This window comes from Hippopotamus amphibius, chromosome 13 (assembly GCF_030028045.1).
Source record: "Hippopotamus amphibius kiboko isolate mHipAmp2 chromosome 13, mHipAmp2.hap2, whole genome shotgun sequence".
Taxonomy (NCBI): Eukaryota; Metazoa; Chordata; class Mammalia; order Artiodactyla; family Hippopotamidae; genus Hippopotamus; species Hippopotamus amphibius.
This window is the reverse complement of record NC_080198.1, coordinates 47,482,953-47,507,327: the sequence shown is the minus strand read 5'-3', so window position 1 is coordinate 47,507,327 and position 24,375 is coordinate 47,482,953. Positions and strand designations below refer to the sequence as shown.

Sequence of the window (24,375 nt, the reverse complement as noted above, 5' to 3'; positions counted from 1 at the left end):
TAGAACCGGAACTTAAATAAGCCAGTGCAATTCCAGGGACTGTGTTATGTCCTACATGGGGGCTACTGAGTCATTTATTATCCAGATCAACAGACCATTCTGCTTCCAAAATGTTTCATTATCTGTGGAAGGAAAATATTTGTGGCATGCGCGTCAAGTACTCAGATAACATACTTATGTCTCTCTTTTTCACTAAAGAGAACATGACCACATCTGGAAATTCTTTGGTGTCAACTGCGTCTCTGAAACTACATCCCATCTGTATCACTTTAACTTCAGTAAAAGGCCATCCCCGTGCTTTGAAATGGGCCTCATGGGGGGTGGGGTGGAGGGAGACTTGTCTTTCTCTAATTAAATGTAAATGAATGCTGTTGTACAGGGCAGCATGGTGGTGGCCTGCACTCCTGACTTTTCAGCATGTTGGCCTGTGACAGCTGGAGGAAAAGGGTGCGGGGGTTGGGGAGGAACACCATTGTTTTAGCCAAACCCTAGAGCTGGTGGGAAAAAAATCATTTCCTTTTATCCTAAGAAGTGATATCTTTTATGAAAGAATGGCAGACTCATACAGAGGTCAACATTGTACAATGGACTGTGCTCTTTCTTTCCTCTGGAATGTTGGTTTTGAGGCTTTGCCCCTTTGTTTTCTGTTTCAGTTTTGGTCTCAGTAACATACTGACCTTTCAGATCAAATACAACTTTTCACAGTGGTGATGGCCTTAAGGGATGGGGAATAGAAGATGACTTTCAACAAGAGAGAGGACATCTGGAGTTGAAGTTATGATCTTTTCAGGCTTTGTAGAGTTGCTGTCTTTCCCTTTCTAGAAATGAAAGGGCACTAGGTCATTGTTGCATTTCTTGCTCCTTCTGCTCCATTTCCAACTCTGCAGGTTTGTCAGCGGGCTGTTATTTACGGACGGCTGTTCTGTGCTCTCATTTACCCATTTCAGTTCGAAAGCAGAACATGGCTCTTCACTTGAGGAGTGAGGCTAGGAGGGCCTGTCCAAAGCTAGAACCTCATAATAACTTGCCTTGTATTGCTGTGATCATCAAAACGCTTCTCCTTTTTGTCTATTTGTAGGAACACATTGCAGTCTCTAGCTACACCCAGAGGTGAATATCAGAAAGTCAGAACTTGCCAAACCGATAAGCAAGGAGATACTTTTCACAAAGCAAAGGAGTTCATAACGCTTGAGAAAGGTCTACCAAAGGATGCCTTTGACAACGCCTGCTTTTAAATAATGCACACACACAAAAATCGTGTTCTCAACCTTCCACACACATAGGTAACATAGAGCTAGGCATATCCATTATAAGGAGCTACCCAAGATGGCTGTCACTGTTTTTCTTCCCTTGTAGTGTCTTTGCGGTTGAAGAAATCAGGGTGAATGAATGGAGACTTTGAGCATCCACCCCTTCTAGGTCACTCTGGGTCTGCATTAACAGAGTCTCGAAATGAATGGTGATACATAAAGTATTTTTCTAAGGATCTATTATTAAAATGTTGCCATCTTTTACTGTTCTTTGGTCAGTATCAAGCAACACTTAATAGAAAATCATAGCAATGTGATTTAACATAAAAGATAAAGGGTTCTTTAAGACGATAAAAAACTATCACAGTTTACATTTTGCTGAATGGAAAATATGTAACTCTTCTCTTTCTAGTAGTAAACATCTCAGATTGGCCTAATTTACCAGTTGGTATCATTTCCTGACCCTTTTATGAGGGATCCTTTTTATTTCAAACATTGGAGTCCTAAAATTAGTATCACCAAAGCCATTGTGGTCAATGTTCAGCCTCCCATGGCAGAAAGGGGACTTATTATCTTCTGATACCTTGGTTCCAAGAGTAGGCAGTAGGTAATTGAATTAGCAAAGTAGGCATTCAAAACATTCTCTGGTTTTTTAAGCTCAAGGGGCGTGTGAATTCAGAGGAACAGGTGGTAAGGCAGGGGATGGGTCATGTTTACCCAGTTGCCATCAGCTGTGGTCGGTGTCACATGATATGGAAAAGCGGCCCAGGGAGGTAACAGAGAACAGAAGGTCAACGATTAACAGATAAATGTCAGTTAGCATGAAACACATGTTATTAAAAAAATGAACCTATGCCCCCTTTAATCCAGGTCATTTCAACATAGTTTCTAGACCAAACTTTACCCAAGACCCACATTGGTGAAGACACCAGGATTGGCTCTTGGGGAGAACTGTTGTCACTGAGTTTGTTCCTCTATTAATTTAATCTTCCCTTTCTCTTTTATTTCCTATGTACTATGTCCAGGGGGCATCAAGCCAGTGACACTTGGGTGACCCTTCCCATCCCTAGAACACAGCCAGCTGGAATATGGTTAAGGAGTGAGGCTGCCGTTGGTAGAAAGGGGACATCCATGCTTTAGCCTGTTAAAAATATACCAATAATACCAGTGATAATAATAAAATATACCAAATGTACCAATAATACCAAAAAATATATACCAATAATTAAGGAAAAGCGGTTCCTCAATTTGGAGACGTTAATCCACCTTCTGGATAACGTCCCACCTCTACGATTTGCCTGCAAGGCCCTCCTCTGTGTCCAGGCCCACCTCTCCCACCTCGTTTCTGGCCACTACTCCCCAACATTCATCCAGTGCTTGACCTTGCTGAACTCCCAGGCTCTCTAGACTCAAGCCTACTGTGTGCACCTCCATGCCTTTGCACATGCTGTTCCCCTCTGCCTGGAATTCCCTTCCCCTGCTCCCTTTACTCCCTAGAAGTTCTCTTTTCTGCCAAAATTCACCTGCAATGCCACCTCCCCTGAGTCAGTAATGTAGTTCATTACAGGGGCCGACTTGCTGGTTGAGAGACAGAAATGTGTAGACAAGATTGACAGTCACAATAGGAGCCCTGCTCTGAGGGCTGTGAAAGGATAAAGCATGAGATGATCGAACAGAGGCTATGCAAGCTGGGTGCAAGGAACGTGGAGCTTCCTGGTGGTGGCGACTTTGGAGATGGTATTCCTTCCACAGTCAAAGCTGATTGGTACCGGACAGGTACCTTAACCTCTCTGGGCCTCAGTTTTCTGATCTGTAAAATGGGGGTGAACCTTAAGGAAACCAGGTGTCCCAGTGTGCCTGGTGCATTCCTGATATAGGTCTTTCTTGCTGTTCTACCTGGTTGACTCCCCCACTTCATTCTCAAAAAATCCCCATTTAGACAGTAAATTATATGGTCACCTACTGATAATAGTACCCTCTGTGAACGGGTGTTATAAGGATTCAGTGTATCCCATAGCTCTTAGAATAGCACCCAATGTTAGCTAGTATTATTCCCATTTATATCTGTGTAAAGATGGGGCTTTAAGCAGCTGGAATTGGTTTCCAAGGTGATGTGCTTGGAGAAAGAGACTTAGAAAACAGATTGGAGGACTTTCCTGTCCCACTAGGGACAGGTACTCTGTTAAGGCTGCTGTATTCTGGGAATCTGGGAGAAACAGTGTCCTCTCTCTCACTCTAGGTCAGCCAACAACCCTAAATACCTTGCACAGGCCCCTCTTTTGAGGCTACAACATGGAAATGCCCTGTTTCTTCAAACCCTTTTATCAGACCACCACAGCCTAGACAGTCTTTAGTCAAAGATCTATTCCTTTTCCACTTGGTGGCAGGTAAGGTAACATTCAACACAGAGAGTTAATTTCCCTTTTCAGTGTTTAACCCATGAATCAACCCCAATTCATACTTTAAAAGCCCAGTACTTCATGCATGAGGCTTTGCAGGCTAGCTAGAGTACACTGAGGACAGGCCTGGGCCCTTGGAGACTTCTGACCATGAAGGTTCCCCTGACCCAGGCTGACCCGGACTCTTCCACCAAGTGATGTCCACATTCTCTTGGGCGCCCCCACAGTTTCCCAAATCACCACCAGTTCTTGGTTTCAACTTGCACAATGTTTTCTTTGGGGTCAGGACGAGGGGAGAGGCAAAGGCTAAATGGCAACAGCAAACCCTCAGTAGCTGACTTGGCCAGATTCAGCCTTGACACTGTGTCCCGCATCCTCTTGTCCTTTTTTGTGTGTTTGGTAAAGCCCTTGTATTCACATTCCAGTAGATACAGCCTCTTCCAGCTCCCAGAGTTCCTGGAAGATGAGAAGCCATGTCATGGGAGGCATTTGGGCTCCGTCTGGAAAATAGCTGAGAAGTGGGTGGGCAGGGATGAGCAGGGGGCAGTGACCACAGAGTCCCTGGCCGGCCACGGAAATGAAGCTGTTGGACGTGAGTGCTGTGGTGCTTGGGTTTTCTGCAAGGAGAAAACCTTGCTTCCCCTTGATGACTTCACCACCAGAGGGGGTGGTTAGAACCCAGTTATGGAGAGTGGGCGCTCAGTAATTTCTTATCTATGTAGCAGAGTAGGTGACCCCACGCTCTAATGAAATGCAGGAGAGTCCTCTAGGGGCATAATTAGCAACTGAGGGCAACCTCAGTGACCACATAGGCCAGCATCCTAATTTCACACAGGAGAGAGCTGAGGCCCCGAGGATCTGAACTGCCACAGCTGTTAGGAGCCCAGGACCATCACGTTCATCAAGGCCATCTGGGCCGGGGGGTTCCTTTACTGGGTGCTTCTTGCTGCCGCCAATCAATCACGTGACCTCGGACCAGTCACGGAACTCAGAGCCTCTGGTTCCTTATCTGTCAGCCAAGGCCACGGGATCACATGATCTTGGAGCTGCCTTCCAGAAACAACATTCCAGGGTGCTCTGTTCCCTTTCCAGCCCGAGACAGCACGGAGTGGCCTGGCCTCCCAGCAAGCAGGCACTTTATCTCCCATAGAGCAGAAGTGGGTCAGGATGGAGGACTCCAGGATTCCCAGGCTTGTCGGCTCATGGTCCTTTCCCTTTTGACCGGAGTAAGAACAGGAAGGGATGGTTTCCCTTCACCTCCCACTGCTCCGTGTATCCCGCCCCCACCCCATCCTCAGCCTCTGTACCTAAGAGGCAGGGAAGTGGTTGCAAGCAGGTCTCTGGAGCCAGATGACCTGCAATCCAGCCCAGCTCTGCTGCTGTCCTCTGGGAGACCTGGCCCCCCTGCCTCTCAGCTTCCCCATCTGTAAAATGCTGACAATAATAGCACTCACCTCACAGGGGTGCACAGTAAGGGCTGCATGAGTGTCAGGTACCATCGTGTCCATCACAGTTCTGTGCATGCACACAGAACAGTCCCTCGCCTTCATGACCCCAGTCAGGGACCGCGTTGCTCTTTTTAGCTGAGGAAGCATCTGAACCAGACCTGTGCAGCACGGAGCAACCTTCAACCTCCTTTGAGAGAAGGCCACACTGAACCTCCCGGGAAAATGTCATTTTCCCCGATTGAAGTGATTCCCATGTAACCACAGTCAGGAGCACGATTGGCTGAGAACTTCATTCACCACAGACTCAGCCTCCACTTTCCTCCTCCAGATTCCCCTGGGACAGATCACATGTCACGGCAGATCACATCATGTCCCCATCATCACCCTGTTCACAGGCCCCTGAGACTCCAGGGGAAAGAGGAAGATGGAGCTCTGAGCCGTGTGTTCCCAAACAGAGAATGCCTGCTATGCCCATCAGGCCCCATTTCCAAGTGGGCACCCAGCCTCTGGAGCTGCCGTTTCCCAGCCATGAAAACACACGCATCCTGCAGCCTGAGCCCTTCCAAGTGTGACCTTTGCTCCCCGGGGGGGGGCTGAATGCCACGTCTGGCTTAGGTGAGAGAAGGCCCTCGGAGGCCTTGAGGGACCTGCCATGGCATAGCAGTGCTCAGGAAAGAGCATGCTCATTTCTTGAGGCTGGATGCTCATTCGAGTTTCTGCTTGAGGCAGAGAGAGGTCAGATAGGCGATCCACGGGGGAAGGCAAAGCAGGTAGTTTTTCGGTGGAGTGCCCCACGTGTTGGCACCAGTTGCTGCTCCCCACTAGCTCTGTGGTTCCCCGCCCCCTGCCCCAAGGTGCTGGTGCCTGTGGGGGTGACAGTGAACCTGAGTGGGTTGAGGCTGTGGTCCTGCACTTCCCCTCCCTTCCCGGAAACCCAAATCGCCCACTGCAGAGCCAGGAGGAACTCTGCCCCGTCCCTGATTTTAATCAGGAATGGACGCATCCTGCAAGACTCTGTGTTCTGTCCCTCTCAACCCACACCAAATGTGTTTGGGGGGCCAGGCCTGATCATCTCAACAGAGGAATGTGAATGCCACAGGGCTGCAGAAGGATGGTTCCTCCAGCGCCCTTTCAGCGATGTCCACTCCAGGAGACAGACAGCAAAAATGGAGACCCACGTGCTTCCAAGTGGACTATGACTGGAATTAGCGTGAGCACACATGCAAGTTCTCGAATGCTCAGTGAATGAAATGTTTTCCATCTGTGAGGTGCCATATGTGCCCAAGTAGAGGGCAACCCTCAAAGAACACAATCCCCCACTTTTTCTAAAGAGGTAAATTTAACAGAGTGTTTTGGCGACCTTAACAGGAATCAGAACTGTGAGTGCCTTTGGGGTGGGGGATGGGAGTTGACTGGAAAAGGGCCAGGGGAAGCTTTTGGGAGTGATGGATGAGATCTGTCCCTTCACTGGGGTGGTGGTGATGTTGGTGATTTCATTTGTCAAAATTCATCAAATTATACCCTTCAGATCTGTGCATTTTTAGGGAATGTAAATTTTACCTTGATTAAAAAAAAAGTTAGAAAAATAAAAACCTACTTATAATACTTAACCTAATCATGTAGTCACACACTTAAAATTATATAAGAATACTACATTAATTTATGTTACTCTTTTCATTCACACGTTTCACAAAATCATTTTATGTAGATGTACATCTTATGCGGTCATTATTAAGCTACTTTTTAGTTGACAGTATTCCAAAGCATATTGTCTTCAATTCGTCTAATTTATTTGAAATGCAGAACATTTTGAGTCCATGTTTGATGCTGAAATTTCATTGCAAGACACAAATACCTATTTGTATAACATTACAGCGGTTGTTTTTCTCATTTGTCTTAGAAGTGATTATTCATGATTCGCACGACATAAGCAACTAATGCTTTGCTTTCTAAAAATGAGCTTTAAAATATTTATCACAAGTTAAAGAATTGCACCCTAGGAATAATCACCACATCTATGTTAAATCTCATTGGCTTCTTCCCATTAATTCCCTCTAGTGACCTCGAAAAGCATCCAAAACCAACACTGATTGAGACCATTTCAGGCTGGTGTGTCTTCCCAGATTCTGTGGTTCAAATAAAGCAATTGAGAGGGAACCAAATTATGAGATACTTTTAAAGAACAGTAAGTCCCCTGAGTTCCCTGGCGATCCAGTGGTTAGGACTCGGTGCTTTCATTGCCACGGCCTCGGGTTCAATCTCTGGTCGAGGACTAAGACCTCGCAAGCTGCACTGTACAGCCAAACAAACAAACAAACAAAATGCATTATAAGGAACAGTAAGTCCCCAAACTATGAGACTTTTAAAGGCAACGCTTTCTTTTCTAAGAGTTGATTTGAGGAAATAAACCATCTTATTTATCTTCAGGCATATATAGTAAATCCTGGCATATGTGTTCAGGCCAAAGATAAGATAGAGATTAATTTAGCAAATATGGAGGTCTTGTTTTATAGTTCATTGTTCAAAGGTTAGCATTGTTAGCTTAAGTTAGAAGTTTCCATGTAAAAAAATTAAACTAAACCCTGCTCCCTCCCGTGAATGAGAAGCTGAAACATTCTTGAATCCATGTAAACACTATATTTTATTCAAAGGCATTAAAGATGAGAGCATTTAGTTTAAATAGATGATTCTGGTTAGAAACTGGATTGTAAACACAATCCTAAATTATGACTTACTAATTACTGATTTTGCAACTTGACCTTAAGTCATGTCAAGGCTTCAACTACAAACAGTGTGATACGATAATATATAAAGAAGGCTTCATTTTTGTCAACATTTCCCCAGTTTAGGCATCAAAAATAATGTTGTTCTTAAAGAAACCAACATGGAAGACTGTGTACTGTTGTTGTTGCTTTTTATACATTTATTTATTTATTTATTTAACTTATTGGCTGCTTTGTGTCTTCATTGCTGCACACGGGCTTTCTCTAGTTGTGGCAAGCAGGGGTTACTCTTCGTTGCGGTGTGTGGGCTCCTCATCGTAGTGGCTTCTCTTGTTGCCAAGCACAGCTCTAGGTACGTGGGCTTCAACAGTTGTGGCATGTGGGCTCAATAATTGTGGCTCTAGAGCGCAGGCTCAATAGTTGTGGCACACAGGCTTAGTTGCTCCACAGCATGTGGAATCTTCTCAGAGCAGGGCTCGAACCCGTGTCTCCTGCATTGGCAGGTGGATTCTTAACCACTGTGCCACCAGGGAAGTCCATGTACTGTTGTTTTGATTTGTTTGTAATGTTGCTGTTGCTCAGCACTGTTTTTCCACTGGCTTCTCAGAAGCAAGCTCAGCAAGGGCTCCTGGGGCATATAAGCTCCTGTATGGCTCAATGCAGGGGCTGCCCAATTTTTTTTTTTTTTTTTGGTAGCAGAATCCTGTTTTTAAATGGTATTATATGTGATTGATGCTCTAGTTGGAACAGAGATGAGGGCCCAGAGCAGTCCTGCTTGGTGCCCCTTCTCCTCCCTAGGGAATCCACTGAGGGATTCCACGGCACCTTAGGGGTTCTGTGTAACACAGTTTGAAAACCTCTGGCAGTGCACCACGCCTAAAGGCTGGAACTCAAAAGATCCGGGTTCAAAACCTCAGTTCCGGTCTATGTGATTGTTGGCAAATGACTTAACCTGAGTCTCATTTTCCTTATCCAGACAAAGAACATGAGTGCTCATCTCAGAGAGCTGCTGTAAGGATGTGTTCCTTGTCTTACTCTTCCTTGGTCACCTTTCACTTGCATGTTGTATGCCATCTCATCTCAATTATTTAACAACTTAGCATCCATGTTTTTTTATTATTTGGCATTGTTGATGCTACTACTTCAACCTTTCAGTGTTTTAGCCATTATTGTCCCCTGGAGAATGGATCAGAAGGGAACAGTTGACTTTGGGCTCTACCTCGACCACCTCTACAATAAGGGATTCCAGGCTCATGATCCATTCTTGGGATGGACCACTCTGACAGGTTTCTTTTCATTTTCAGGTGGGCCAAGAGAAGGGAAACTGTTCTTTCCAGAAAAACCCAACCCCCTGCATCATCCCTCAAGAACAAGAAAATATCTTCCATACAATATTCGCTTTTTTCACAAAGTCGGGAAGAAAAGTCTTGGTAAGAATTTGCTTACTGGTTGGGTTAACATGGGTGGTCCTCACTAGGAAGACAAGTCTGAAATGAGAAGCCAGTTTTCTGTTTGGCATTTATTATTTCCCAAATCTGGTTTTAATCAGTTGGCTTAGCAAATCACAAGGATTGTAGTCGACTCCTATTTTTCAGCCTGAGGTTTCTATCAAAGTGTTAAATTTACATTTCAAATTCCATTGGCTGGCAAAGGGAAAACCTTTGCAACCCACCAAGCACAAAGTTAAACATTTCTCCCACTAGTATGAGTCTAATCAAGAGTGGTGGTTCTCATACAACCACTTTGTATGCCACTCTTGGGCACTGTATACTACAACCAAGCATATCTATACCCTATGACTCAGCCATTCTACTCCCAGGTATATCCCTGGGAGATGTGAGTGCTTGTATGCCCTCAGAGACGTAGACAACAATGTTCCCAGCAATCTTATAATAGCCAGAAGCTGGGGACAGCCCCAGTATCCATCCCCAGGAGAATATGGAAACAACTGCAGTGTACCCGTACACTGGAGCATTACAAGCAATAAAAACTGCTACACCAAGAACATAAATAAATCTTGCAGATATAATATTGAGTGAAAGGAGCTAGAGACAAAAGGACACATGTAACATTTGACTTACATGAAGTTCAGAAATAGCAAAACTATCAATGGCAATGGAGGTCAGAATAGCAGTTAATTTTGGAGGAACATTGACAGGCATGGGCGTGAAGGAACCTAGGAACCTGCTTAGGGGCAGGAAATGTTCTATATCTTGATCTATTATAAACGTATGTAAAAATATATCAAGATGGACCCTTAAGATTTATTCTGTTTGCTATATGTAAGTTATACCTCAAATTTTTAGAAAGTGAAGGTATTAAAAATGGAATCACTTGCGTAGATTAAATGAGATGGTGTAAGTAAAGCAGTGCATTGCCTGACATGTAATTGTAACTCAATAAACATAAGAGTCTCCTGAAAAAAAAAATGGAATTAGATGCTTTTCCAAAACCTCCTTTCTCCATATCTTCATATCTCCATATCTCTTCAGCCCCTTATTTTGGCCGTAGCATGTCTCACTGACATTTCCTTCCTCGCTCTTTTTTCTGGTAAAAGTAGTAGGACTGTTTGCCATTTGGAAGGTTGGGATAGTTTTACTTATATAATTCTGATGATCAACTATTTTTTTAAAGCCCTTAGAATTGTTAGATGTATTGATATCTAGTTGTTTGACAGATGCAACTCTGTATCTGGCTGAAATTTTCACCTCATGTGTAACATTGTGAAGCTATATTAGCATATTTTGGATCCTATAATACAAAAGAATTCCTCCTTTGTAAATTAAATTTAGAATTTAAGTTTCTAGCTGTAATTCGTGTGTTTTCTTAGTTAAAAACAAGTTTTTCTTTACTCCTGTGGTTTCTTGAGTCATGTGACTTTGTAGCCCTCTAATTTGCCCAGCCTAAAAAAATGGGCGTGAAAGTGTATTTGTCACTTCTTAGGCATAAACCATATAATCTAGGAGATATACCTTGTGTTCAAAACTCATTAGAGGAATGCTCCCAAAGTATTTGAATATGTTTTTGAAAAGAAAAGAGAAGAAAAGGAGCTTCCTAGATGATGCAGTGGTTAAGAATCCACCTGCCAATGCAGGGGACATGGGTTCAATCCCTGCTCCAGGAAGATCCCACATGCTGCAGAGCAGCTAAGCCCGTGAGCCACAACTATTGAGCCTGTGTGCCACAGCTACTGAAGCCCGCATACCTAGAGCCCATGCTCCACAAGAGAAGCCACCGCGATGAGAAGCCCACGCACCACAACGAAGAATAGCCCCCTGCTCTCTGCAACTAGAGAAAGCCCATGTGCAGCAACAAAGACCCAATGCAGCCAATAAATAAATAAACTAGTTATTTAAAAAACAAAACAATGTACACACCTTAATTTTAAAAAGTAAATTTAAAAAAAAAGAGAAGAAAAGAGAAAAAAACTTTCTCCTTGCAAATCCAGTTTTTTGGTAGGGTACACCAGCAAGCTTAGACTTGAAGGCGTGTTCTTGGTGCCCGCCAGGCAACAAGTCCCTTGATTGCCCTCTGGTGGCAAGAAGGAATGATTGCATCTTCTTATGGATTTCCTCTGCCTGGAATGACCTTAGTCCCCAGAATAGAAGCTCACGGAGCCCTCTGTTTTATAAATGCTGTGCTCTTGTCTTAGTTCTTAATACGGTTTGACTGTTCTCTGGTTGTTCTTCTCAGGACTGTGAAAAACCAGGAATTTCTTGCCTAACAATGCACTGTAACCTTAGTGCACTAGCTAAAGAAGAAAGTCGTACTATAGACATTTACATGCTGCTGAACACAGAAATACTGAAGAAGGTAAGTCCCGAGGAACTGTACTTTCAGGGTTCACTTAAAAGCATTTGAAGTGGTTTCCTCAGAAAAAAACTCTGCCTGTGCCTGTTAAACCTTCCCTGGACAGCACCATTGGTAATTCTGCTGCAGAGGATGCCAGGGAAACACACCAGACCCTTGTTATTCAAAGCGTGGTCCTAGGACTAGGAGTGTCAGCACCACCTGGGAGCTCCTTAGAACTGCAGAATCTTGGACTCCACCCCAGCTTTACAGAATCCACATCTCTGTTTTGACAAACTCCCTAGGTGTTTTGTTTGCACAGTTAAGTTTCTCAGCCTTTAGCTTGCATCAGAATCACTAGGAAAACTTGTTAAACCACAGATTCCACAGGGAGAGTCTGAGAGTCTCATTTCTGAGGAGCTTCCCAGTGATGCCAATACTGCTGTTCTGGGGACCACGTTTTAGATCAGGGGTTTGCCTTAAAGGGCCAGTAGTAAATATTTTAGGCTTTCTGGGCTATACAGCGTCTTGCCACTGCTCAACTCTGCCGTTGTATTGTGAAAGCAGCCGTGGGCCACACTCAAACGAATGAATGTGGCTGTGTTCCAATAAAACTTTATTTACAAAACCCAGCAAAGGGCCGGATTTGACCCATGAGTCATAGTTTGCCAACCCCTCGTTTAGATGACACTTTGTTTCATAGAATTCCAGCTTTCGAATCTCAGATCACTTTTGGTTTTTTAGGTTTGTTTTTTTTTTTTTTTAATTTTTATTGGAGTATGGTTGATTTACCATGTTATGCCAGCTTCAGGTGCACAGCAAAGTCAACCAGCTATACATACACATGTATGCACTCCTTTTTAGATTCCCCTCCCACATAGACCATTACAGAGCCCTGAGCAGTGAATCTCAGATCGCTTTGCTATTATGAGTTTATAAAAGTGGTTCTTAAAAAATACCTCAGTCCATGAATTGGTGGCCCTTAAAAAAATCACATTCACTATGATTTATTTGAACATAAATGCTGCTGAGTATGAAAGGCTACATCCAACAAGATGCTTCTAAAATAATCACATGTGGGACTTCCTAGGTGGCACAGTGGTTGAGAATCCACCTGCCAATGTAGGGGACACGGGTTCGATCCCTGCTCCAGGAAGATCCCACATGCCGCGGAGTAACTAAGCCCATGCGCCACAACTATTGAGCCTATGCTTTAGAGCCCGTGAGCCACAACTACTGAGCCCATGTGCTGCAACTACTGAAGCCCACGCGCCTAGAGCCCGTGCTCCGCAACAAGAGAAACCATGGCAATGAGGAGCCTGTGCACCGCAACTAAAGAAAGCCCGCTCACAGCAAAAAAAAAAAAAAAAAAAAAAAAGGAGACCCAACACAGCCAATAAAATAAATACATAAATAAAATTTTTAAAAAAATCACATGTGAAGATAAAACAAAATAGGCATGTTAGCCACAGAGATGCTCTTTATTTTCCTATGGAAAAACTAGATGTGTTGTCTGTATAAAACTATCAGTGTATAAATGACTATCCATGGGAAAGTCATCCCAGTGTTATTTTTAAATTAGGCATGGCAGTAACATGTTGGCATGATAAGTCACAGACACAGAGGGATGTGAAATATTTTACCCACTTTTCATCTCTGGCTGGTGGAAAGCTGTGAACAATTCTGCTTTGGCTGGGTTCTTTGGAGGGAAACTAGTTTGGGGCAAGTTGGGTGCACACAGCACTGCTTCCCTGTTGTACCTCTCTCTTTAAAAAGGATGGTGTTGGGAGAGGACCAGACATGAACTAGAGCATCCCTGGTCGCCCTGTGATTCCAGAATGTCACATCACAAGAAGTACCTTCCTGGCCTGGGTCCCCAGGACAGGTTGAAGGATTATGATTCTGTGTGCTTACCGTCCTGTGCATCTTCTTGATAAATAGCCCTGGTGACAGTTTTATTCCTTATGCCACACCTGGCGCTGTTGACAGAGCCCTGATATGGCGCTGATGGCAGGAAGCCACTCTGATTTCCTCTTCACCTTCAACCCAGATGGCTGCTGCTTGCACGTCAGTCATTTGTACTAATTTAATCACGAAACCTCAAGCCTTGCTTGTCCCCAGCTCTGGCCTGGTCTCGTGCAGCTTTCTCTTTCTCTCTCTCAGTGATCAGTGGTGACCCTTTGCCAAGGAACATGTCCCAGTGACTGCTGTCCCCATGGGCCATCCAGCCCAGTCTGCAGTCCAAGACGGCAGGGAGCCATGGGGTATCGTATGTAGGTGCTGGAGGACCATTCTCCCTGCAGATGCCCTTGCAGCAGAAACCAGCAGAAATCCCAGATGCAGAGCAAAGCCTCTGTTGGGCCCCTGAGGCCAGACACACCTCCCTGGGGGCTGCAGGGGCTCCTTGCCTCCCGAAGGATGTGGACCAGCGCCAGGCTTTTGGTTCCCTGGGCCACCACTTCCGTTTATTTTCCTTTGACCTGAAGGTCTGGCCCCAGACAAGGGAATCTGAGGTTTTATTGTTTTGACCTTAACAAGTCAAGGATCTGATTTTTTTAATCATCAGAGGATTCCAGTTTCTTTCAAAGCATTTGTTTTCTACAACCACAAGGGGCCTGTTCTGTGCCAGGCTCCTCGTCTGCTCAGCCTTTGACTTTGACAGTTGTCATCGTCATCACATCACCCTTATTATTGTCATTAGCCATGTCCGGGAGGAGGAGGGGGAGGACCCAAGATTGAAAAGACAGGGTTCCCTGAGCCATAAAACCACAGATCTACAGAGCCGCCAAAGTGGTAAAAAGACTGCTGCGCACAAAATCATTTACTGCTTAACACGAGCTCACTGAAGCAGTTTTTTGTTTGTTTGTTTGTTTTTGAGTGACAAGCTTCCCAGAAGCACTTCAACTGTGTTTTATTGCTGTTTTAAAAAAGGACAAGAATTAGTGTGTAACTCCTAGGTAAAGGACACAGAGTAGCATCCCTGGGTGTCCTCCCAGGAAGATCTTTGTGGTTTCTTTGGAAAAGATGAGCTGAGCCCCTCACAACTGGCTTCTGTAGAGAGAATCCTCTACTTTCATTTTTTGGGGGTAGATTTAGCCAGAAGTAGGTCAAAGCTGGCATCTGATGTGTAACTCCTTGCGTGGCAGGCAAGCAGCGTAAATGTAGGAAGACCCCTTGCCGGCAGAGCCCAGCTGCCCCTGCAGGTGGGATGCTGAACACTCTGGCCGTCTGCCCTCTGTTTCCATGACGGGAGCCAGCCTGCTTCGCCCTTCACAGTCAGTGCAGCCCCATCTGGACCACTGGCTCGACGTTCTGGCCCTTCCCTAAGCCATAGTTTTGCCAGCCCCTGTCTTCTTCCAAACTCCTTCTCCATCCCTGCCTTGGAGCCATTTTCTCATTATCTGGATCAGTGGCTTTGAATCTGAACCCACACCAAGGCTTCTGCCTGCAATGGCTGGGGGGCTTTTCCTGAGCCAGTCTCCCTCCCCCGTCCCCTTTCTCATCAGGCCATCACCTAATTACAGTAAGTTCCCTTACATATGAACCTTCAAGTTGCAAACTTTTGAAGGTGCGAATGTGCGTTCCATCAACATCAGGCATGAGTGAAATTGCAGCTTGTCCTCCGTCTCCTAAAGCTGACAACCCTTCAGCTCTGCCATCTCCCACCTCCTCTCCCTCCTCCAGGCAGTGACTCTTCTTGCCTGTTCACTCGATGCCCGCCCCCGTGTGCCAGCTGTTGTACTGTACTACTTACTGTACTTTTCAAGGTCCTGTGCTGTAAGATTAAAAATGTTTTCTTTATTTTTTGTGTTTGTTTTTTATGTATTATTTTTGTGAAAATACTTTAAAATTTTGTAATACTTTGAACTTTTGTGAAAAGTATTATAAACCTATTACAGTATAGTACCATATAGTCGATTGTGTTAGTTGGGTACCTAGGCTAACTTGGTTGGACTTATGAACAAATTGGACTTACGAACGCACTCTCAGAATGGAACTCATTCGTATGTAGGGGACTTACTGTATATACCAGAGGCTGCCCTCCTCTCATCTCTCCATCGGGTACCCTCTTTCCAGCTTAAGTGGCTTTGACCCCCAAACAGCTTCATTTAAGAGCAAAGAAAGTGTTAAAAGGAACTCATGTGGAAGGTTCCAGGGTTGTGGTCAAGGCAGGAAGATGCTTGAGAAATGTAAATCAGATGCCTTCTATGGAATGCCAGGCCTAGATTTGCTGTACACAATTAACAGCTTTATTTATTCTCTACTCTTGGGGAATATGTCAATACCAAGATCCGAATACCTGGCTCCTGCCGCTTGGAGACCACAGCACACAAGCCTGTGCGTGTTGATGACTCAGCAGAACTCCAGAGCTTTTCAGCATCCGCTGTGATGTGAAAGAATCCTAAGAGAGAGACTGGAAGTCTGTGTTTCGTTCAGTGATAGAAATTTTTGTCTGGTCCGTGTGGAATCTTAGAATTTGAGCTCTGCCTGGGACCTCGGGGCCCAGCCATTGTGATTGAAAAGTCTTATAGTGAGTTGTGTTGTTTTTTCCTCAGGACAGTTCATCTGTCATCCAGTTCATGACCCGCGCCAAGGTGAAGGTGGACCCCACCCTGAGGGTGGTGGAGGTAGCCAGTGGGAACCCGGAGGAGATGACGGTGAGTCCGCCACCCACCCCACCCCACCCCACCCCCCGCCACCGCCCTCCCACAGCCCTCCAAGGGTGAGGGAATCTGGGTGACCTGGGAGACTTGGTGCTGGAATTTGAGGGTAAAGACGGCCTCTAAGCCAAGATGTCAGCTTCGTGGTAGACCCAAGACCTTGCCTGCCTTGGTTTCTAGGCCTCCGTGGAGAACTTCTGCGGTCTGCTCTTGTTGTAATAGCCGGGTTCTCTGGGATGCTGTTGTTATGTGAAAGCTCCCAGCTATGACCAGCCAAAGGAAAAATCATATGGATGTACGCTTGACAGGGCTTGCATTTCCATTCTGAAGCCAAGACTATTTTTATCTTTCTCAGACCTTTCCCTGAAACCTCATCTGCCTTCCAAATCACATTGCTCCATGGATAAACAGTGGATGTTTCAAAAATGAGTTGCTTGAGTAACTTAAAGGGGTCACATCCTAGTTGCCAAGTCCTAGAAGCTACTCTTTCGTTCTCTACCTACCCCTGTATCCTCTATAAAGTGCAGTCAGCAAGCAGCCTTAAGATGGGAGGTATGGCAACTGGAAGCTCGGGTGTGGGGTGTATGAGAGGCTGGAGGGAAAGGGGTCGTCTTGGAAATTTGCTGCCTTTTATTATTTTTCAGGGGCGGGATGGAAGGCTCCTTCTTTGAAACCAACCCTGAGGTCCTAGGCACATAGAAGGGAGAGACAGCAGCCTTGGAACTGGTGTGGCCAATGAGCTAGGCAATGATGCTAGCTTTTTGCATCTCCTTCCCTGGAATTTACTTCTCTCAAGGAAGACTTTACCCTCTCTTGGAAGAGTGAATATTGCTGTGAGAAATTCACAAAAGTAAAAAAATTCACAAAGATTAATTAGTTACAAAGAAAAAGTTGTTAACGTCTTTTCCAATAACAATGGAGTCACCACGTGTCTAAGTGCTAGAATGGGGATCGGAGCAAAGCCCACTCTTATAAGACCTTGTTTAGGAAGGGTTCAGATAGAAAATAAATGCCTGGGACCTCCATGAACCCTCAGTCCTGAGCAAGAGACAAGAGCATCAGCTGGTACAGAATGAATAAGAACGTGTGAGGGTGTTAAAGCTGCCCAGGGCGTGGGAGTCCCATGCCTGGCGCAGGGAAGGACTGTCAGGTGCAGGCCTTAACTCCTCTACTCACATAGAGAAATTGTCCACGCCGTCATCTTAATAGCAGAAACTGAATGGGATGAAATGGAATGATGCTGGAGTCCTGCACTCCGAGGGTCAGTGTTTATGGAAGATCAAATATTTAGAACTGGCTTTTGCCTTTTTCCTCCCTGCCTTTTGTCTTTTTCCTCCCTGCCTTTTGACCATTTAACTTCTCATTCAGACCTTCACCTGGGGAGTGAAAAAGAACAGAGATTCACTGCTTATTGTCACAGCTCTTATTAAAAAGTTTTATAGGATGAGATACATGCCCAACATGAGAGGTTTGGAATGTTCTGGTAGACCACTGTGTTCCCAATGAAGAGCTAACAGAGGTAATTGACAGGTTTCCTACAGGTGGAATCCCTTGGATAAATGAAAAAAATAGCATGGGCGCCTTGCCTTTGATTAGAACGCAGAGCTGTGGGATCCAGGAAGACGTTGCCTAATGTCCCATTGTTGGATTCTGAGCCATCTGTATGCCCCCAAAATACCACTTCCATTCATTACTGTTCCATTTTGAGCACTATGGTGATATTTTCATTATCAAGAGTTCTTTGGAAGAAGCTCTCGTTTTCCACCGGTTTTCTTCCGGCACCCCTAAGCAAAAACGACACCGTCGGAACCCCTCCATGCCCCCACCTCCCTCCTTTCCATGCCTTTGCCTTTCAATCCGTGAGCCAAGATGAAGTACTGCAATCTGTTCTCAACTTTCCTGGCAGAAAAAAAATCTTTTCTGAGTAGGAAGGTTTGCCTTTTTAGAACAAACACGTTCCACCCTGCATGATTCTTCCGGACGCCTGGCGCTCTGTCAATCATTCACCGGAAGGGGAAATTTCCATAGAGGGCCAGCCACCAAATTTAAATCGGGCAAAATTTCCCAAGATTTTTAGATCACACACCGCATTTGTGTGGCCTTGGAATGAAGAGGAAGTATATGTGCAGCTGGTAGCAAGCAGGGTGTTGGTGAAAAGAGGAAAACAGTCTGGTTTTTAACCACATGATGTGCACGTGGTGATAATTCAACTGACAGGGAGATCCAATAATTTTCTTGGGACTCTTTGTGTCTTTTTGTGCCATGGTGTGGGGAGTGCTAAATACCTAGAAATATGTACTAGATATTTGAGGCATTTCCTTTGCTTATTAATAATACATTCAGAGTGCCCTTCCCAGGTGGGGTGTTAGTGCGTGTCCAAGACCAACGACACCAGCTTACCTGGCTTTGTACAGACCCAAACCTGAGAATTCTGGATGAGATCTGAGGGACCGCGTTCAGTGCTGACTGTGCCAAGAATACGCTGAATTTCCTATTCTGCCCAACCCAACCCTTCCTACTTTTCTGGGAGTGCTGCCAACAGCTGAGGCTAGAAACTCCCTGGGGGCAGACCTAGAATCTACAGCACACCAGCTCTGCTCCCGAGAGCCACCACCCCACACTGCCTTCTCAGGCTGTGTGAGAAGCTTGTGTGACGTACAAAGCAAATCTGTTTTCTTGATATTTTGAAAGAGCAGAGTAGATGATAAACATGGAACTCCACAGATGGATAAGTAAGTCTTTGCCATGTGGACTGGGCACCAGGCTGAGATTCTCTGTGCCAGCAGGAGAGACGGACTCCATCTCATTTTAATGGAATCAGAATGGATTGGAAGGATATCGGGTAGCTCTCAGAATTGCCAGGAAGGCTGGGGATATGAGAAACCTGCGGGGCCAGGACCACAGGCTGGGTCAGGCCCCAGGAAGAGCCTGGTGTGGTACCCTGGACACTGCTTCCCTGGCTTCTCTTGGCCTCTTGCTCTGGAGTTGGGCAGGAGCCTCTCACTGGCTGAGGTTATGCCCCTGTCTCTGGGGTACCAGGTAACCCAGGAAGAGCAGGTGGCTGGCATTTTTGGCTGTTATAGTAGAGCCTCACCCTCACCCTGAGATTCACCCTGAGGAGGATTCCCCAGCACTGGAAGGATGCTAAAAAGTGACAAATAGCCCCTCCCGTGTGCTTTTCTAATACCGAAGGCAGCATGGGGCCTGCCAACCCCCGCGGCATCTTAGGGCTCCCATCTGAACCAGTCTTTGTTCAGTCATTTAGACCATTTTGTCGGCTGTGTTAATGAGCGAACATGAAACTCTTTGTCTATAGGTGGATGAGGAGTATGTGTGCTTTTAGCTTGTTTTTTGTTTGTTTGTTTTAAGAATGAATATGCTTGAACGAGCTACTTCCTTGCTGATTTGACAGGGCAAATGTCTGGGGCCTTCACCCTCTGCCACGGGAATCATGTCTAAAGAGGCAGTCGCATCCCTCCCTCGGTCCTCTTCTGCCATCCCTTACCCTACAGGTAGAGAGACGGGTCATGACTTTAACAAGTCCCCTGAGACTCCACGGTGCCCTCCTTGGATTAGAGCCACAAAGCCTCTCCCTCTAGTAAACAAAGGGCCTCTGATGCTCAGGAAGAGGTGACTTGCCCTGAATCTCACATGGCTGAGCCAAGGGTGGTGTCTGGAGCTCTTGACTCCGGGCCTGGCGCTCCTTTCCCTGCCCTGCAGTCACTCAGTCACGCAGGAGGGCACTGGGCCTTCTTGGATGAAAGGCCCCTAAAAAGTGCAAATGTCCACACTGGCCGGGACTGATTTGTTTTAAAGTCTCTCCGTTAAAACTGCCCAGGTGCCCTTGGAGCCCAGCCAGCCCCTTCAGACTGGCCCTGGCTGTCCTCACCCCAGTGGGGGCTTTTCCTGCTGAGTCTCAATTAGACTCCAGAATGAAGCCTCCTGGCTGCAGCCACGCCTTCACTTCTGAATCAACCTTCCCCTCACGCACAAACCGATCAGGACAGCAAGTTCCAGCTTCGTTTTCTCTGAGGCCGTTCAAGTTCAGTTCCCAGTCTCGGCCCTTCCAGGAAGTCAGTCCTTTCAGGTTGGCCTTTTCCTCTGTGAACAGGGAGCTACATTTCCCCCTTTGGAATTAGAAAAGCCTGGCTTTCTATCCCATCTTCTTCACACCCCAGTGCTGTTACCTTGGGTATCAGGTAAGCTCTGTGAGCCTCCGTTTCCTCATCTATGACATGCCAAAGCTGCTTTCTACCTCCTGGAGATTTCCCTTCCATTCTGCTCCCTGCCACTGCCCCCCAGCCCAAGACGCAAGCCAGCGTGTCTTAACCAGAGGGCATCATCTAACGTGGTAAACGAGATTACTCCAAGAGGTGCCACCTATAGTTCCTTTGCTGTTTACTGCATCTTGATGCAGACTTTACAGTTTTCTGTCACAGACTAGGCTGTGACTTGTACTTTATCATTTACGTGGCAAATTACAGTTAAAACTACTTTACACCCGGCAAGAGAGTTTTCCCCCTTGTTGCATCGAGAGGTAGGATGAAGAAGGGGTCATTGGAAGGTCACCACCACCCCCCTTCTCTATCATCATCAAAAGATGATAGAGGTCCTCTCCCCTCACCCACTACCCCGACATGTGAGAATTAAGCTCTAATCATAAGGAATTGAGGAAAATCCCAGTGTCGTTTGCTGATCGTCTCTATTTGCAGTTTTGTTCCGTGAATATTTATCGGGGGCTGACTGCGGGCCAGGCAATGGAGAGGCACTGGCGATGCAGTGGGGATCAAAGTAGCCATGGTCCCTGCCCACCCAGAGCTGACTGGGGGGGACAGATAGTAAACACGGAAGCAGACAAGGGTTTTCTTTCAAATCAAAGTGAGTTCCATGGGCGTGACCTGCTCTGGATTGAGGGGAATCTAAAGGAATGTTTCTCCAAGGAAGCTGAGATCTAGCGAGCGAGGAGAAATTAGCTGGCCAAGCGCAGGGAAGAGTGTCCCAGTGAGGAGGAAGAGCTGTAGGAAGACCCAAACAGCTTAGCGTGTTCAGGGCTGAAAGACCAGTGTGGCAGCAACCTGGTGAGTGGTGAAGCCATCCATGATAGGAGACATGTGAGGCCATGTCTCCATGATGGGAGACATAGGCAGGGTCACACCGTATAACACCAGGGGGCAGGTGCAAAGGGAAGCCGTTGCAAGCTTCTGTCTTGAGCAGGGAATGGCGTGATCCAGGGTATTTATTTTTAACAATCACAGGCAGTGGACAGTGGATTGGGGGGGGGGGGGCTGTAAGAGGCTGTGACCGTCGTTTGGCTAGAGACGATGGTGGCCGAGAAGATAGACGTGGACAGGTAGCTTTGTATCCATAAACGTCTAGCAACGTGTGCCGGTCACACGCAGGGAGTATCATCACCCTAAGGGGTCGGGAGCGATCAGATGACATCTTGATGCAAAGCCCCTTGCCTGGTGCACCCGCGTGGGCTGTCATTTAATAGCGGCTCCCGCTGCGGGAAGAGATGGGCAAGCATGGGAGGAAACAAATGAAGACTAGCTTCTCCCTCCCTCGAAGCCTCGGGCCACAATCAGTTTACTCTGAACCGGTGGTTTCCAGCTGCCATCACGACTGTCATCATCAGTTTTTTTAAAACGACAGAACCCATTTTTAAATTGAAACGTGCTTTGGTTGAGTCAGAGGTGGAATGCCTAGAATTCCCCAGTTTGTATCTCCATTTTCCCTGGGGGGCCTCCGCACCCCCTCATGGAAACCCTGGGCTCTAGGGAGCCAAGGAAACCACTGCTATGGAAGGTTGTATTTTAGGACAAGGCTGCTGTCCAGTCCTTCAAATTCTTTCACTAGACATGAACTGGACCCCCAGTAAACATGAATGAGAAAAAAAGTTTTTAGCCTCAAGATTTCCACAGCACAAACAGGTGAACACTGCACGTGCACACGTGCTCGCACACACACACACACACAGAGCGCGGTGTGGTCTTGTGCTGGGAGAGCCTGCGCTGAAGACGTTAGGACAGGCTGCATGGATGGAGTGACCTCTGAAGAAGTATTGAAGGCATTTTCTAGGTGGACAGGAGAAGGTCAGGCTCCAGGTGGAGTCAGATGGTGTCTTAGGATAGATGCTCGAGAAGCAGACCCTCAGATGAGGATGTGGGTGAGAGAATTTTATTAAGGAAGTGCTCCCGGTGAGATGGGGAAAGAAGCGAGGAGATGGGACAGGGGAAGAGAACAAGGGTGAGATTCCAGGGGCCCCAGCCTCCACAGAGCTCTGGAGTACAGATGCCACCGCAGAGTTCATCCTGCCTCAAAGCGAGGGAGCTGGGCTGTCTCCCTCCTGTGCATGTCCATCACTGGCCAGGGGCTGCCCAGGAGGTAATGAATGCCAAGGTTCTCCTCTCCCTGTGTGCCCTGGGGGAAGGTGGCCTCTGACAGTGCCGTCCACGTAGAAGTGAACACGTGGAAGTCTGGGGTTGAGCATAGGGGACTGATGGAGGGGCCCGAGGGATGTGAGCAGAGGACCAGTAGTGTAGGATATAGAGAGCAGTGGTCTCCACACAGACACTGGGGGCTTGGCGCGATGTGCCCTTCTGTGTCCCGTTGCTTAATGATGTCATTGTTTTCATCCGTATATGCTCACCTCTTGTGATGTGCTGCGCATTTGATGTGATTGTCGCCTGTCACTCTCACATCACCCCTGTGAACAAGACATTATTACTCCCATTTTCTGATGAGGAAACCGAGGCCCCCAGGTGAAGGGACCTACCAGCCCAAGACGCCAAAGCGTGCCGGTGGAGGGGCTGGGTCTGGTGCAGGGCTGCCTGTTTGCAAGCCCAAGTCTCCCTGCACCCTCTGCTCCTCAGGCCCGCGCTGTCCTGTTGCCGGGCCCACACACAGCGGGAGCACCACTCTGGCAGCCAGTAGGAGACGCAGCCATGGGTGGTGAACAGCTGGCCCTTGGTCTTCGGAGCGACCCTTGGCTCCAGTGACCTCAGAAGCACATCATGTTCTGACTTAGCGGTCTGTTGATTCTGGAACTCTTCCTGTCGTGGCCTGGTCCCTAACCGCAGGCACAGCTACTCATCAAGAGAATTAACACTCATCAGGGGCCCTCTGTAGCCTACGGTGAAGGAGCTGCATTCCCCTCCTTTCTTTAAAGAGCAGTCGTGAGGTTTCTCAGGAGTAATAGATATAAAACCTCTCAGCACCGTGTCTGGCACACAGTAAGTTCTCAACAAATGTGACCCATTCTTAACAACAAAGGAATTAGCACCAGCTCAGCTCATTCCTCTGCAAATTCTAACAGAGCAGGGAATTCCTGAAACCCAGCACCTAGCAGGCAGGGGCAAGTTTGACATCTTTGTTTATCACAGCACAGGCTTACAGTGTCCATCTTGCCAACTACAATTTGTTTTCTGTTCATTGATGTCATCTCCATAAGTCTCCGGACTCCCCTGAGCTGGGATGCTTTCTGAAGGCTCTGTTCTGAGAGTGATTTATCTGAGAGTGATTTAAGATGTGGTTCTGCTGAGAACATTCCTTCCAGCTCCACAAGCCTTTCTCCCTGCCCCCTCCCCCACTGGCTGTTGGATATAATCAGAAGCAGGTGAAAACGGCATTTCATTGTCCCAGATGGTCTTCTTTTTTTTTTTTTTTTTTTTTTTTGGGCACACGGGCTTAGTTGCTCCGCGGCATGTGGGATCTTCCTGGAGCTGGGATCGAACCTGTGACCTCTGCATTGGCAGGCGGATTCTTAACCACTGCGCCACCTAGGAAGCCCCCCAGATGGTCTTCTTTTCCCACTTTTTATTTTATAGAAATTCCTTTTCTCTGTGAGACCTGTGTGTGATGTTGATTGGGAAAGCATCTTGCCCTTGTAATTGACCTTCAGCCAGCGGGGCCTGGGGTTGAATCTCCATTCAGGTGCTGAGCTGTCCCCTCAGCCCTGGAAGCCCTCCATCCAGCCAGGCCTGGGCCAGCTGTACCCCACTGTGGTCATGTTCTCAGGCCTCTTGGAGACACGAGCATTTCCAGCTATGACATTGGGCATATTTACAGTGGGCAGAACATAAAGGTTTCCAGAAACATATAAATGA

The 24,375-nt window shown here is 46.7% G+C and overlaps 1 protein-coding gene across 2 annotated transcripts in view; it reads left to right on the top strand.

The window, feature by feature from the left end:
* The window catches only part of ITGA9 (integrin subunit alpha 9), a 338,515-nt gene that overhangs the window by 294,463 nt on the left and 19,677 nt on the right, over positions 1 to 24,375 (top strand). For both annotated transcript variants that reach the window (XM_057705604.1, XM_057705605.1), the window contains exons 24-26: positions 9,125 to 9,250; positions 11,514 to 11,633; positions 16,166 to 16,267. In XM_057705604.1, coding sequence (XP_057561587.1) covers positions 9,125 to 9,250; positions 11,514 to 11,633; positions 16,166 to 16,267 — 348 coding nt within the window. The remainder of the gene's footprint in view (positions 1 to 9,124; positions 9,251 to 11,513; positions 11,634 to 16,165; positions 16,268 to 24,375) is intronic.